At 53.1% G+C, this 14,364-nt stretch overlaps 4 protein-coding genes across 4 annotated transcripts; all 4 read left to right on the plus strand.

Moving 5' to 3' along the window:
* Window positions 1-1,410: 1,410 nt before the first annotated feature.
* On the plus strand, window positions 1,411-4,300 carry NECHADRAFT_90952 (uncharacterized protein; the record flags this gene model as incomplete). The annotated part of the gene is made up of 3 exons (XM_003045928.1): window positions 1,411-1,498; window positions 1,551-2,519; window positions 2,574-4,300. 3 exons carry the CDS (start codon window positions 1,411-1,413, stop codon window positions 4,298-4,300), a joined length of 2,784 nt encoding a protein of 927 aa, XP_003045974.1.
* A 1,328-nt stretch (window positions 4,301-5,628) lies between these two features.
* On the plus strand, window positions 5,629-6,252 carry NECHADRAFT_76352 (uncharacterized protein; the record flags this gene model as incomplete). The annotated part of the gene is made up of 4 exons (XM_003045929.1): window positions 5,629-5,682; window positions 5,738-5,933; window positions 5,985-6,080; window positions 6,137-6,252. The coding sequence occupies 4 exons, from the start codon at window positions 5,629-5,631 to the stop codon at window positions 6,250-6,252; spliced, it is 462 nt and encodes a 153-aa protein (XP_003045975.1).
* Window positions 6,253-7,617: 1,365 nt separating this feature from the next.
* On the plus strand, window positions 7,618-9,199 carry NECHADRAFT_4298 (uncharacterized protein; the record flags this gene model as incomplete). The annotated part of the gene is made up of 5 exons (XM_003045930.1): window positions 7,618-7,828; window positions 7,879-8,048; window positions 8,162-8,341; window positions 8,390-8,920; window positions 8,978-9,199. Coding segments are annotated over 5 exons (1,314 nt in total), but the record flags the coding sequence as incomplete, so codon positions are not given.
* Window positions 9,200-10,734: 1,535 nt separating this feature from the next.
* NECHADRAFT_58105 (uncharacterized protein) lies at window positions 10,735-14,353 on the plus strand (the record flags this gene model as incomplete). Its single annotated transcript, XM_003045931.1, has 4 exons — window positions 10,735-11,072; window positions 11,130-11,326; window positions 11,380-13,677; window positions 13,731-14,353. The coding sequence occupies 4 exons, from the start codon at window positions 10,735-10,737 to the stop codon at window positions 13,937-13,939; spliced, it is 3,042 nt and encodes a 1,013-aa protein (XP_003045977.1). The 3' UTR covers window positions 13,940-14,353.
* Window positions 14,354-14,364: the final 11 nt, after the last annotated feature.

Below are 14,364 nucleotides of genomic sequence, written 5' to 3' on the forward strand. Positions count from 1 at the left end.
AGCTTACAGATCAAGTCATCATACATCATCGCATCACAGTGTTGATGGCTGGTAGCCGAGTGAGCTCAACTGGCATTTACTACCATTGTTGGACATATTATCCATCATGCAAAATATCCAATCCTAATTGATTGCACCTAATTCATGAGGACTTTCGGTGACACTCACAATTATTGTTGTCTGTCATTCCAGCCCGAAGTGGGGTTCCGGGGATTTTCTTTCATCACTCCGTTGCCGTGGCCGGTACAAACTGCCCCGCCACATGTTTTGTTTTCTTTCACGCCCAAGACCCTGCACCCAAAGTACTTTGGCCTGGAACAGATCTACGCCCAAAAGGTTCCAACGTCAGTGAATAACCTGGTTCCTCTGAATTCCAAAGCACCTACCCGACAGACCCTTTGGCATCCGTTTGTGCGGGTCTACAAAGCCGGTCCAAAAGCCAAAGAAAGCGCTGGGAGGCCACACCTGAGCTGAGCCACAGCCCCTCGACGCGGCCCTGGTAGTACATACATTGAGAATCTTGGGGGAACAAAGTACCTTGAAGTACCGCCCTCCCGCACACCTGGCACCCACCATCAACCTCCATCCATCGCTAAAAGGTACCTGACCTCTGATCACCTCTGGCGCGCGCCAGCTGCTCTCTTCTCTCGACCCTCTCTGCACTTTTGCTGCATCACCTCTCTTGAGTGCCCTACTATTCGCCTCGCCTCCCTTCCATCATCCTTCGCCGCTCTCTCTCTGCAGCTTCGCTCAGTCCCCAGAAACCTTACTCACGGCCAAGATTTGACGTCATTCTGGTAAGTATGCCGCTTCCTTGGATCAGCTGCCAACCACTTCTCTCCCCAATCTGGATCTGTGCAGCCCCATGTCGAGAATGGAATTCGGGTGGAAGAGGACACAGCCAAACGGCCTGCAGTGCACCATTCGTTCCGAGGTCGTTGAACACTGTCAAACCCGGCCCGGCTCTTGACTGGACAACCGTGTTGCGCAGCCCAGGACACTTCCCTGACGTTTCCTGGTTTCAAGATCCTGATCCCGCATCATCCTCGCCGCTTCACTTCAGCCCCTCCGCTGGCTTGGCAATTCCTGAGCTGACATCAGTCTTCAAGACAGCGCTTCATACGGGTTGCACCTGCACGAAGCAACCCTGCTTTCATCCGGGGTCTGTTTAATCCGAGCGCAACCCGCATCGGGACCTACAGTATCTTTGACGATTCACGCATAGCGAACGGACCGGCACGAAAACACCACCATCCTCACGAGGAGCAGAGCAAATCGATCTGACACGATCCTTCATGCCGATCTCAAGACAAACTAGGGGTTGATCTTTCATACTGCGCTGGTGTGATCTCTTAGATATCGCATAACCGACTTCAGCAACCTGTTGGCAGCGCACGAGAGCCCTTTGCGATGGGTACACCCCGAGACTACTATGCAGACCTGGAGCTGCCCCCGACGGCAGACGCCGCGGATATCAGGAAGCAATACCGGAAACTTGGTACCGTCCTAGCTGGGATCTGAATCGTTTCGTCAACTAACTCGCGGCACAGCACTAAAGTACCACCCAGATCGCAATCCTGGACGAGAAGATGAGGTCAACACCCAGTTCCAGGTAATTCAATCGGCGCACGAGATTCTATCTGATCCCGATCAAAAAGCCAAGTACGATGCATCGCGATCTCGCAACAGATACCCAGGCGCATCGGGTGTTAAGGGAAACCCGTGGTCGAATGTCAGTGCCCAGTATCCGCCACCACCCCGGCGTAACAATGGAACCCCGAGAGCAACTCCATCAGGCGCCCAGAGATGGCAAACGCGTTTCGCTTCAGGCGTTCCTCCTACCGCGAAGCAGTCGGAGACCGAAGCAAAGAAGAATGCTGCCCGAGCATTCGAGAACATGCGCAAGGGCCCGTCGGCCAAGACGAGCGATCAGCCCCGGCCTACTCCTCCTCCCCCTCCTCCACGGACTGAATCTGCCAGACAGCGCGCTGAAGCCTCATTTGGCGCCAGGAAGACGGGGTTCCATCCTCGTACAGCTATGGGTGATGAGCCTCCAGTGGCCAGCAGTAACTACAACTCAAGAACAGCATCGGAGCGATATGCGCAATCATTTCCACAGGAGCCTCCCCAAGAAGCCCCCCCACCTCCCGCGAGACCACCTCCTACTACGATGCCAGATCCTCTAAGCCAGTTCAGAGATCGAGACAACTGGGCAGATCCCCGGCAAAGCACTCCGTACACTGCACATGGTGGCGAGAAGACGAATCCCTTTGATGGCATCCCCCTGAACCGAGCCAAGAGCACCCGAGACACCACGCACCGTGACGACTCCTCGGAAAACGAGGCCTTCAACCGACAGCGTAGTGCCAGTGCGCCCAAGGGCGGAAAGGGCCCTGAACAGCCACTCCCTAAAGATCCCGCAGACCGACCCAAAGCTCCTTTGAAGAAGACTCGCAGCGGCTTCAAGAATGCTACTCCAACTTCCGACCAAACCCCCAATGTGCCAACAGACGGAAACTGTAAGTATTATTGATAAACCTATTTTGAATCCAGACTTGCTTACACCTTGACAGCATCCCAATCACAAAGCAACGCTGGCGGACCATCAATGTATGACGAACCATCTTCTACCAAGTACAACCACCTTCCCTTTTCACCAAGATCCAGCAAGTGTCGGGGAAATCATGGTTTTGAGCCAGGTCTGGCGGGCATTCATCAATACGACGCATGCCCTTATGACTCAGGCACTAGTTCTTTCAACCCGTCTCCCAGTGGAAGACATGATTCTCCTCATCAGTTGACCCCCTTTGAGCGTCACCAGGTCGAATTTTTGGACAAGCTTATCAATAACGCTGGGATTGGAAGCTCAACCAAGAAGACGAAGCATCAATACAGCAACTCAGATCACCCCCGTACGTCGAACCGTGCTAACAAGGCCAACTTCAATAGCTTCAGTTTCCCCGTCAACGACGATACTTTCGCACAAACATCATCCCCTGAACCTGGCCGCTTCGCGAGAAGCAGCACCGACGATATCAACACGAGCTTCGCCGAGGATGAGGATGCGGCTGGTTGGCAGTTTAACGCCGGTGGAGCAGAGCAAGGTAGCCCAACGAAGCCTCGACCTCAGGCAGGCAGAGGAGGTCGTCGATCGCCGAAGAAGCGCCCAACTCTTAACCGTACAGATACTTCGAGTGTTCCATCCGAGTCAGAGAGGCCGGAATCTGGCAAGCCCGAGTCGGCGTTTAACCCTGAAGGATGGAGTGACAAGTTTGGCCCACAGACGTTTGTTCCACAGCCATCTCAGTCCAAGTCGGTGTCCCCGACTCGATCTAACCGGGCAAGCTCGAAGAAGCCCAAAGCTTCCAAGAAGCCGAGCCACTCAGCACTAGTCGACGATAGCAGCAGTGATGAAGAGGTATTTGAATGGCGTGGACGAAAGGGTGGTCAGGAGCCCCCTGTCGCTGAGAGCCCTCAGGCCATGGACATTGACAGCCCTCCTGCTTCGACCGCGGTCCCACCACCTCGACCCCCCAAGATTCCGACACCACAGCCGGCCCCGACCACGCCTTCACCCCAGCCCAAGCCACCAGTGGCCCAGCCAGCGCAACCTGCTGAACCAGCACCTGCAGTGGGAACAGCCCCAGGATTCAACGGTCCTCGACATATCTATGTTGAGCCCACCAGACCTGAGTGGCGAGACGATAATGCGGACAACGTGAACGGCAAGGACAAGCCGTTGGAGATCCCGAGAAAGCCAGTTCACCCCAACAATGTGGGATCGGAGGATAGTGAGGAGTTCCGGGCTAGCTTCGCCGACCTGCGAAACGTGGCTCCATTCGCCCCTCAGAGCTCGGGACTGAAGTCCTTTACAGATATGAAGGACAACTTGCCTTTCGAGAGCAAGGCTTCAGCTGATGTTTCCATCAAGCTCCCCAAGGTCCATCCTTTGAGGTTTCCATCAGCCCCTATCGCTCCTCAGCTCCCAGCGATCAATGGAGCGCAGCCAAATGTGGCGTCTTGGGAGAAGTATGTCAAAGATTTCGAAAACTACATGCGACTTTGGGATACTTTCAACAGCCAGGTGGTAGACCATTTTGCCACACGAAAGGCGCACATTGCGCGTACTAGAGAAGAGAAGGGATACTCGTTCCTAGAGGCCCGCGGCGATGCAGATGTTCAGGAGTACTACAACTGGCTGGAACAGGACATGGACGTTCGGAAACGCTGGAGCGCAGCGTGTGAAGAGCACGAGCATCGATTCCGAGAGTTCATGGCGTTTCGCATGAGGATGAAGTAAGCGATTTGGTTTTGCATTTGTGGAGTTGGCAGCGAACGGGGGGCGTACTGTCTACTGTGTCGTTATGCTTCAATATGGGATGACAAGATGGGATGCTGTCTATGACGGACGGAGAGAGCATAAATGCCCTGGTGGTGAGATTATTTCCTGGCATTTCTAGGGAAATCCGGCGATGGGAGCTTGGTTCTGGATCTGGGAAGGAAGATAGCATCACAAGCTCGAGGCGAACGTGTGGCACATGGGAGCGAGCGATCCGGTTGATCCTGGTTATGGCTTATCTTTAGTAGCAGCTTGGCGATGGCGGTTTGGCATTGAAGGCGTTTTCGCCCTTACTAGTACTGGACAGCTTCTGCGATGGTCTCCAGAGTAGGTAGGGCGTGGTTCACGGAGATGAGGCTCCGGGACGTGTATACGATGGTATGAACAACGCATAGAAATAGACAAGATGGTAATGGACCCGAAGGACTTGTGTTGTCCAACTGTATAGGAATAGTTATTGGTTGAGTAACGTATAAAAATTTATGTGAGAGTCGTCAACTTGTAGTTGTGTCTATTTTGAGAACGATGATTCACTGCCCTGAGGGCAAGCTTGAGGTATATAGATAGGTAGGTAGGTAGGCTAGGTGTGGGAATAGCTTCTCTCAGCTGCACCACACTCTCTCATCCCCCACACGCTCTCTTTGACACTCGTTCACCACGATTTGTCTCTCTCTTCTCGCAATACCTCTGAGTTAGGGAAACACTGCAGTCATTGTTACTATTCCAGCAGTAAGTTTGTTTGTTGCTTTGACACTGTTCCCACTTGAACCCGTTCGCCTGTCAATGCCCTCCGTTTGACTCCTAGGTCGATTGGACTTGACTAGGCGCCAGTGCTGGCTCAGTGCAGTGCTCTCTCGCCCTCGAAAATCCCCTCCTCTTTGCGAGCAGAGCGGGGAAGTCTTCGCTCTCTTTCACTCTCGACTAGCACTCGCTCTCCCCTTCTCTTCACTTCTCTCCTCTTCACCACACCACAACAAGACCACCTCTTCGGTTTGTGCTTTACTCTCTACTCTCTTCCTTTCTTTCACTCTTCGCTCTCTACTGACTCGCAATAGAGTATCGGTCTCACAGTTCGCTTGGCAGAATTCAACTTCGACTCTGCCTCGATCTCTACCAAGGTGAGAGAGCAGCTTTCTCTCCGCCGTGTTTCCCTTCTTCATTTGCCCCTTGACCCTTGAGCTGACACCGTCTTGATCATTTTTCAGTAGCAAACTGTCCAGTGCTTGAGCAAAGAAGCAGCCTGCCTACGCAACCGCATTACCCATCTTCGATCCTCACCAACGCTCAACATGTCTGAGGGAACCCCCACTGGCAAGGCTAACGCCTGGACCGAAGAGGCCAAGGTAACGTGCCCAAGTCGCTGTTCATCCGTCCTGGTCTAACTCAGACGTGTTACAGAACGAGTTTCTTCTTCGAATCATCATGCAGCTGAAGCCCGAGGGCAAGAGCATCAACTGGTCCGAGGTCCAGATGCCCGGCCGCACCGTCAAGTCCCTCCAGAACCAGTGGACTGCTGTCAACAAGAGAATCGACGCTCTCAAGCAGCAGCAGCAGGATGGTGATGCTGCCGCAGTTCCTGTCAAGAAGGCTACTCGTAAGTATCTTGCCTCGTTGTGACCTAGCTAAATCTAACTACTCTTCCCAGCCCACAAGCGCAAGGCCAACAAGAAGGTCGAGTCCGAGGACGATGATGATGGTACCTATGGCGCCAAGAAGTCCAACTCTCGCAAGCGAAGCAACAGTACGTTACCATCCTCTCTTCTTCTGTCATACATTACGATACTGACCATGCCATAGCCGAGACTCCTGAGCGTGCCGCCAAGGCTATCAAGGCCGAGGCTGCCGAGCTTGAGGACTTCCAGGTCAAGGAGGAGGCCGGCTTCAACGCCGACTCTGAGCATGGCCAGGTCTAGAGTCACCTCGACCCAAACACACAAAGATCGTGATGCCACTTGGCATACATGGGAATGGAGGGGGAAGAAGGAATGTGCAGCCGATGATGGATTTATCTATTTGCTATTTCTGACTTTACTGTCACATCTCTCGGCATGCAAGTATGGTCATCGAGTATTGGAACTGAACGGCGCTGGAGGTGCAGAAGTAGTGGTCCTGGTCTGGATGGGAGTATTCGGATCTAGTCACACAGCCAGGTGAAATGCAAACAGCCCGTTAAATCAGCGAGTGAAACTGAGTGAGATGTGATGTGATATGCTCCAAATACTGACTGTCACCATCTTGAAAGAAATACTTTGTCTCCAGGTTGCTGAAGGAGGAGCTCTACGCTCTTGAAACATGTTTGACAGGATTAGAGGGCATACAAAGCACTAGAATACGGAGTCTAGACAGCCAAGAGAGACAAGAACGCTTGTGGAATTTCAAAAGAAGAGTCCATCATCACTTTTGATTTCTTCTTAACCAGGCCCGGTTTGTTGGGTTTGGGTTTGGGTTTGTTTTGTCTTTGTTGGTCAAGGGTAAACCAACAACCAACAAGCAACAAAGGCTTAGTTGACAATAACCCTCGCTTGGTGCTTGGTGAGAAAACTATGCATTTTCTTGCTATGTGTGATTCTGGTTAATATTTTAGTTGGTGTTTTGTTTTGTCCTGACATTTTGCAGAATGTCAAGATTCTCCTTGCATGTTCAAGTCTTCTCGTTCTTGGCGTTTATTGATCCATGTCTCGCTCAGATTCTCAACTCCTTCTACTTGAACCATTGCCTTGATCTAAAGGCTTTCAGTAATTCCTTAATTCTTTCTGAGTAGTTGGGGCCAAAAACTATTATAGAGTATCCTATCTGTTACCAACATTACCTCATGGGGAAATGCCGAAGTGTCGGGAGTGATTCCGATGTTGAGTGACAGGGACCGGATAGTGGAGGGGACTAAAATGTGATGGGGCCGGCAATGAGAGAAGCCGAAGGGAAGGAATCAGGCGACAAACAACTTTACCTTGATGAAACCTCAACCATTGCCAAACAATTTTCCTTCTTTCTAGATACAATTCGTGATAGTTTTGTCACTTCGTTCTCTAGCCATGCTTTGTTAATTGAATATCAAATTTGCGACAATTCTTTTGCTCGACATGTATCAGGCCAACAAAGCCATGGCCACACCCGCCGGTGTCGGCGATCAAGAAACCACACCTCTACTTGGTCCATCTTCAGCATCACCACACAGCAACGCTTCATCATTGAACACATCCTCTCACCATGGCGATAGCAGCAGCAGCGATTCCTCCGATGGCCAAGACGATAGCTGGACGGTCAGCCATAGCGCTCGCCGTCTCTATGTCTCGCACACCCTCTCGACGTGGAACTCGCGTGTCTTTGAGTTTGGCAGCGTCCTCTATCTCGCCTCCATCTTCCCCGGGACTTTGATGCCGCTATCAGTCTACGCCCTGGCGCGCGGCGCCGCTGCGATCGCGCTGTCATCGTGGGTTGGCCAGTACATTGACCGCGAGGACCGTCTCAAGACGGTGAGGCTGTCAATTGGTAGGTCACAAAACAGCCATTGGCTCGAACTAAGTATACTGAGTCGTTAGTTTCGCAACGGCTCGCTGTTGCTACTTCGTGTGCCATCTTCCTCGTCCTGAGCAGAGTCCAGAACCTTTCTGATGGGCTACGAACTGGCCTATTAGCGCTGCTAGTCTTCATGGCTTGCATTGAGAAACTAGCCGCCATCATGAACCTGGTGTCAGTTGAGAGAGACTGGGTATGTGACAAAGACAAATAGTCGAGGCCAATTCCTAACCGCCACCCAGGTCGTCGTCGTTGCACAGTCGGACACTGCAGCACTTCGAAGTAAGTTGTTCCTAGTCTTGACAGACACTATCTAATTTGTTGATAGCAATGAACTCCCAAATGAGACGCATTGACCTTATTTGTAAGCTTCTTGGGCCGTTCTTCATTGGTATAATGGATGGCATCTCTACGGAAACGGCCATATTTGTCAACCTAGGAATGAACTGCACCTCGGTCGTTGTCGAGTACATTACTATTGCTCGAGTAAGCCAACTTTAGCACACAGACAAGATTATCTGCTAATCTAATCAGGTATACTATCAAGTACCGGAGCTACAGCATCCAAAGACGATACCCACAATTGCAACACACAATGACGAGAATCCCCAACAGCCTACCCAAGGACCATGGACGTTATTGAAGAATGCTGTCAAGAAGTCCTACCAAGACCTGCGCCTTTACTTCAAGCACCCAGTCTTTATCCCTTCCTTCGCAGGGGCACTTCTATACTGCACAGTCTTGTCTTTCGGTGGTGTCATGGTGACTTATCTACTATCGAGCGGCTACACTCCGACACAAATTGCCGTTGCAAGGACAGTCTCGGTGGCATTCGAGGTCTTGGCCACCTGGATCGGACCGTGGTTGATGACCAAGATTGGCCCTGTTCGTGCCGGTCTCTGGTTTTCAAGCTGGCAGTTGGGCTGCTTGGCCGTCGGTATCTCCATCTTCTGGGGGTACACAGACAACGTCCTTATATCAACTCTTGGTCTTGTATGTGGCTCGATGCTTAGTCGAGTAGGACTATGGGGGTTTGATCTGTCAGCTCAGATCATAATTCAGGAGGTCAGTTTGGTTTTTGAATGTATCATGCCGCAAAGATTGCTGACTCGGGCGATATAGGAGGTTGAAGCAGAGAATCGGGGAGCCTTTTCTGCTGTGGAAGCCAGCTGGCAGAACCTGTTTGAAATGTGTTCGTACACGTCGACAATCATCTTCTCGTCTCCTGACCAGTTCCACAACCCGACGGCACTCAGCGTCGCAGCAGTCTTTTGCGCCTGGGCCCTGTACAGCCGGTTTGTGAGAAAGAGACGGGGACATCTCATCCACTGGCCAGCATGCATGTCTCCAGAGAAGCAGCAAGCCTCGATGGACGCCTTATTCGAGCCAATGCCGCGGAGACGACGCGAAGGGATTTGAGGGAGACCCTTGGTACGATGTCTTCCGTGACAGACACAACAGCGAGCTATTCAGGATATACCCCTGGTAGTCATGGCACGAGACGTGTTGAGGGTCACCTGGAATCGGGAGGCGGTGCAACGAAGCTGCGATGCTTCGGGATCCTGTGGCGCGGAAGTCATCCACGTTTATTTCCGTGTCTCGGACGGCAACTGTTGTCTTGGATGCATGCACGACATGGTCCCGTGGATCGAGGAGCGAGCTCTGTCGATGCCGCAGGCTCGGCCGCATGGGATGGCACAGCATCACGAACGGCGGTCTGGATGGAAAAGTGCAGGTTTGGTTAACCGTGATATTCGTACATCTTGTCCCCTTCAACGGTCGTTGGAGGGTCAGGTGCATCATTTAAAAAGTCGAAGCGTTGCATTATAGAAGCGTGATAGAGCTTGGATGAGACATACATGAGCACAAGTGCCTCAACCTCACCTGTTTGAACCTTGATAGAAGAGAAATGCGAACTTGAAAAGCGGGACAAAGGTCTCAATCGCCCACCCTCTCAGGCCCCGAGTGACTGGTCATGCCCTCTGTTGGTGTTGAAGTTGGTTGGCTGAGACGTCCACACCCTCTGGGCGGTCGGGGAATGGGTGAGTGCATATGCACGATGGCGTTGCCTTACATAAGGCACAACCTTGTTGGCGGGCTCTGGTTTTTAGGCCAGGACCCGGCAGAGGTGTGCTGGGGTTAGCGCCTGGTCTAGCGGGCTCTGGGTGTCATTTCCCCTGTAGTGTAGTGGGCTCTGCAGAGAGGGCGGCGGAGCTAGTGGGAGGCGGACATAAAAAGTTGGGAAGGCGGTGTTCTTTGTGAGCTGCAAGCTACGTGCATATTGGTTGTCAGAAGGACTCGTACGAGGACAATAGCATAGTGCCTCGGATCCTCGGATGGTGATCCTTTGTTGATTTATTATTGTGGGTGTGAATAGTTGCAGAAGTAGAATGTGACTCTTGTGAACTCGCCATTTTCAGTCCCTCCACCACACACAGGGACCTGCTCTTACGTAGGCACCTCAAGGTACGTAGCGTAGCATGCAGCCTGAATAATCCTCCTGATCCACACCCACTGCCATTGCTAGCAGCCAAGGCAAAAGACATGCATCATATTTTTTCCCCAGATCTCAGCCTGGTCGTCCATCACATGCGCTGCTAAACCCCCATCCTCAATCCTTTTTTTCTTATTTCCATCATTCCCTCTCCTCCCCATCTGCGCCTCCTAGCTTGCTCTGGATGCGCTGTCGCCCTCTATCGCGCCGGATCCCGACCCTGTCACTGAGACCCTTGGCCCTGCGCCCCGTCTGCGGCCCAGGCCGAACATCTCGACACCCCGTCCCCGTCCCCTTTCGAGCCCTCGAATCCCGTCCTCAGTGCCGTGCTTTTGCTCGCGGCCGCCGTCTCGTCTCCCGTCGCGATCTCAAGAAGCCTTTCGTCATGAACGGCGCCGCGGCCTCGGCAAGGGCCAAGAGGAAGGCCCCGGGTTCGCCCGACCAGGTCCCCCCGGCCAAGAGAGCAGTCAACGGAAAGCTCTCGCCTGATGACAACACACCTGATATTGTTGAATTCGACGATCACTCCGACCTCACCGACGACCTTCATCCCCACGCCGCTATGTATATTGGAACACCAGGGAGTCTTGGTGAATGGCAGGACACCATCCAGAAGGTTGTTCGCAACGTCGTCTCGATTCGCTTCTGCCAGACGTGCTCCTTCGATACCGACCCTTCCTTGACCAGCGAGGCTACAGGATATGTTGTTGACTCTGAACGAGGGTGAGCGGCGCATTGTTGTCATGACACGACTGGGACGAAGCTGACACGGACGCCTAGATACATCTTGACCAACCGCCATGTTGTTGGCGCTGGTCCTTTCTGGGGCCACCTGGTCTTCGACAACCACGAAGAGGTCGACTGCTACCCCGTCTACCGCGACCCAGTTCACGACTTTGGTATTCTACGATACGATCCCAAGGCGATCAAGTACATGCACGTCGATGGCTTGGAATTGCGACCAGACCTTGCCAAAGGTAAGCTGTGGCGGGAAAACTTGGTCGCGAGACACGCTGACGTCCATCTACAGTTGGCACCGAGATTCGAGTCGTTGGTAATGATGCTGGAGAAAAGCTCAGTATCCTGTCAGGTGTAATCAGCCGTCTCGACCGAAACGCCCCCGAATACGGCGAGGGCTACAGCGATTTCAACACGTGTTACTACCAGGCCAACGCCGCCGCCAGTGGAGGAAGTTCAGGCAGTCCAGTCGTCAACAAGGATGGCAGCGCAGTCGCCTTGCAGGCTGGTGGTCGATCTGATGGCGCTTCTACCGATTACTTCCTCCCCCTGGACCGACCTCTGCGGGCGCTCCAGTGTATCCAAGCTGGCAAGCCCGTCACGCGTGGTGATATCCAGTGCCAGTTCCTTCTCAAGCCGTTCGACGAGTGTCGTAGGCTGGGTCTGAGCCCCGAGTGGGAGGCGGCGATCCGCAAGGAGTTCCCAACCGTGACAAACATGCTTGTGGCCGAGATCGTCCTCCCCCAGGGCCCATCGGATGGCAAGATTGAGGAGGGTGATGTTCTCATCAAGGTCAACGGTGAGCTCATCAGCCAGTTTATCCGACTGGATGATATCCTGGATTCCAACGTTGGCGAGACCATCAAGCTCCATCTTCAGCGCGGTGGGCAGGATGTGGAGGTGGATATTCAGGTTGGCGATCTTCACAGCATCACCCCTGACCGATTCGTCTCTGTAGCGGGTGCCAGTTTCCATGACCTCTCTTACCAGCAAGCTCGACTCTATGCTGTCGCCGTTAAGGGCGTCTTCGTCTGCGAGTCTGCCGGATCCTTCCGGTTCGACAATGCTGACAATGGCTGGATCGTCCAGACCGTTGATCACAAGAAGGTGCCGGATCTGAAGACGTTCATCGAGGTGATGAAGGGTATTCCTGACCGCGCCAGGGTGGTGGTCACTTACAAGCATCTACGTGACTTGCACACACTCAACACGACTGTCGTCTACATTGACCGTCACTGGGCCTCGAAGATGAAGCTAGCAGTTCGAAACGACGAGTCAGGCGTCTGGGATTTTACCGACCTGGGAGACCCCCTGCCTCCTGTACCCCCTGCCCGTCGATCAGCCTCCTTCATCGAGCTGGATCATATGCCTCACCCTGGTATCGCAGATCTTATTCGCAGCTTTGTGCATATCAACTGTACCATGCCTGTGAAGCTCGATGGCTTCCCCAAGAACCGACGCTGGGGTATGGGTCTGGTCATTGATGCTGAGAAGGGTCTGGTCTTAATTTCCAGAGCCATTGTCCCCTATGACCTGTGCGACATCACCGTGACCATCGCCGACTCCATCATCGTGGACGGCAAGGTGGTTTTCCTCCATCCTCTCCAGAATTATGCCATTATTCAGTACGATACTTCGCTGGTTGATGCGCCCGTCAAGAGCGCACGATTGAGCAACGAAGTCCTTACCCAGGGTGCCAAGACCTACTTCCTTGGCTATAACAGAATCGGCCGCGTTGTGCATGGTTCCACCAACGTCACTGAGATCACAGCGGTAGCCATCCCTGCCAACTCAGGAGCTCCCCGATACCGCGCCGTCAACGTTGATGCTATTACGATTGACAGCAACTTGGGCTCATCTTGCAACAGTGGTGTGCTTGTAGCCCCTGATGGTACGGTCCAGGCTCTGTGGCTGTCGTATCTTGGCGAGCGGTCGCCATGCTCTCAACGGGATGAGGAGTACTACCTTGGTCTAGGCACCAAGACTCTCCTTCCTGTGGTGGAGTCGATCCAGAAGGGCATCACCCCCCAGCTTCGCGTTCTCTCGGTCGAATTTAGATCGATCCAGATGTCTCAGGCATCTGTCATGGGCGTGTCCAACGAATGGATCAAGAAGGTGACCCAGGCCAACCGATCTCACCATCAGCTGTTCATGGTTAGCAAGCGGGCCTTTGAGCGTGTCAATCACCCGGTTTCGCTACTCGAGGGAGACATTGTTTTGACCTTGAACGGCAAGATGTGCACAACCATCTCTGACTTTGATGTCATGTACTCGCACGAAGTCCTCGACGCCGTCATTGTTCGTGAGTGCGAGGAGATGAATCTCCAGCTGCCTACTGTCGCGGCAGATGACGTGGAGACGGACCATGCGGTCTCATTCTGCGGTGCCATCCTGCACAGGCCTCACCAGGCTGTTCGACAGCAAATCAGCAAGCTGCACAGCGAGGTCTACGTATCAAGTAGGATTCGTGGCTCGCCGGCCTATCAGTACGGTCTTGCCCCGACCAACTTTATCACACATGTCAATGGCACCCCGACGCCCGATCTGAACTCGTTCATCGCCGCAACCCGGGAGATTCCCGACAACACCTGTAAGTAAACCCCTGATGAAGTAAGAAGGTTGTATAAGCTAACAGGGATGCAGACTTCCGACTCAAGGCAGTCACATTTGACTGCGTGCCATGGGTTATTACGATGAAGAAGAACGACCACTACTTCCCGACAATGGAATGGATCAAGGACGACAAGGAGGCGTGTGGATGGCGCCGCGTGACATATGAAGGCAAGCAGGTCTTCTCGGGCGAGGCAATTGACGGCGTGGCGCCAGTTGCAGAGGACGCCGATATGGAGTAGAAGGATGCAGATTCCAGCAATAACTGCAAGTCCCCGGTAGAGAGGGAGTGTACCAACTACGACGCCATTTTTTGAAATATTTGCTACAGGAGCAGCGGGTGTGCTGGCAAGCAGGCAATCCGCAGCTGTGGGATCGGGACATGGCGTTTTATGGCGATGAAGGACCTCGGTTTCGAGGTTATCTGGAGCTGTTCGACAGCCCCTGGGACGGGCAGGTTATACATATCATGGCTTTGTGTAGGCACGGAGAGACGTGTACAATTTGGGATGGGATGGGATGGGATGGGCTTGGCTACCTAGGTGCCTAGGGGGTGGAAGCCAGTTGACAAGCTGCTCCAACAAAGATAGACTGACTGGGCAGGCTCCTCATGTTTTGGGGTCTTAATAATGACAGAAGAAGCCGTGATTTGTAAAATATGAGGTCT

Source organism: Fusarium vanettenii (assembly GCF_000151355.1).
Source record: "Fusarium vanettenii 77-13-4 chromosome 2 genomic scaffold NECHAsca_18_chr2_1_0, whole genome shotgun sequence".
Lineage (NCBI taxonomy): Eukaryota > Fungi > Ascomycota > Sordariomycetes > Hypocreales > Nectriaceae > Fusarium > Fusarium vanettenii.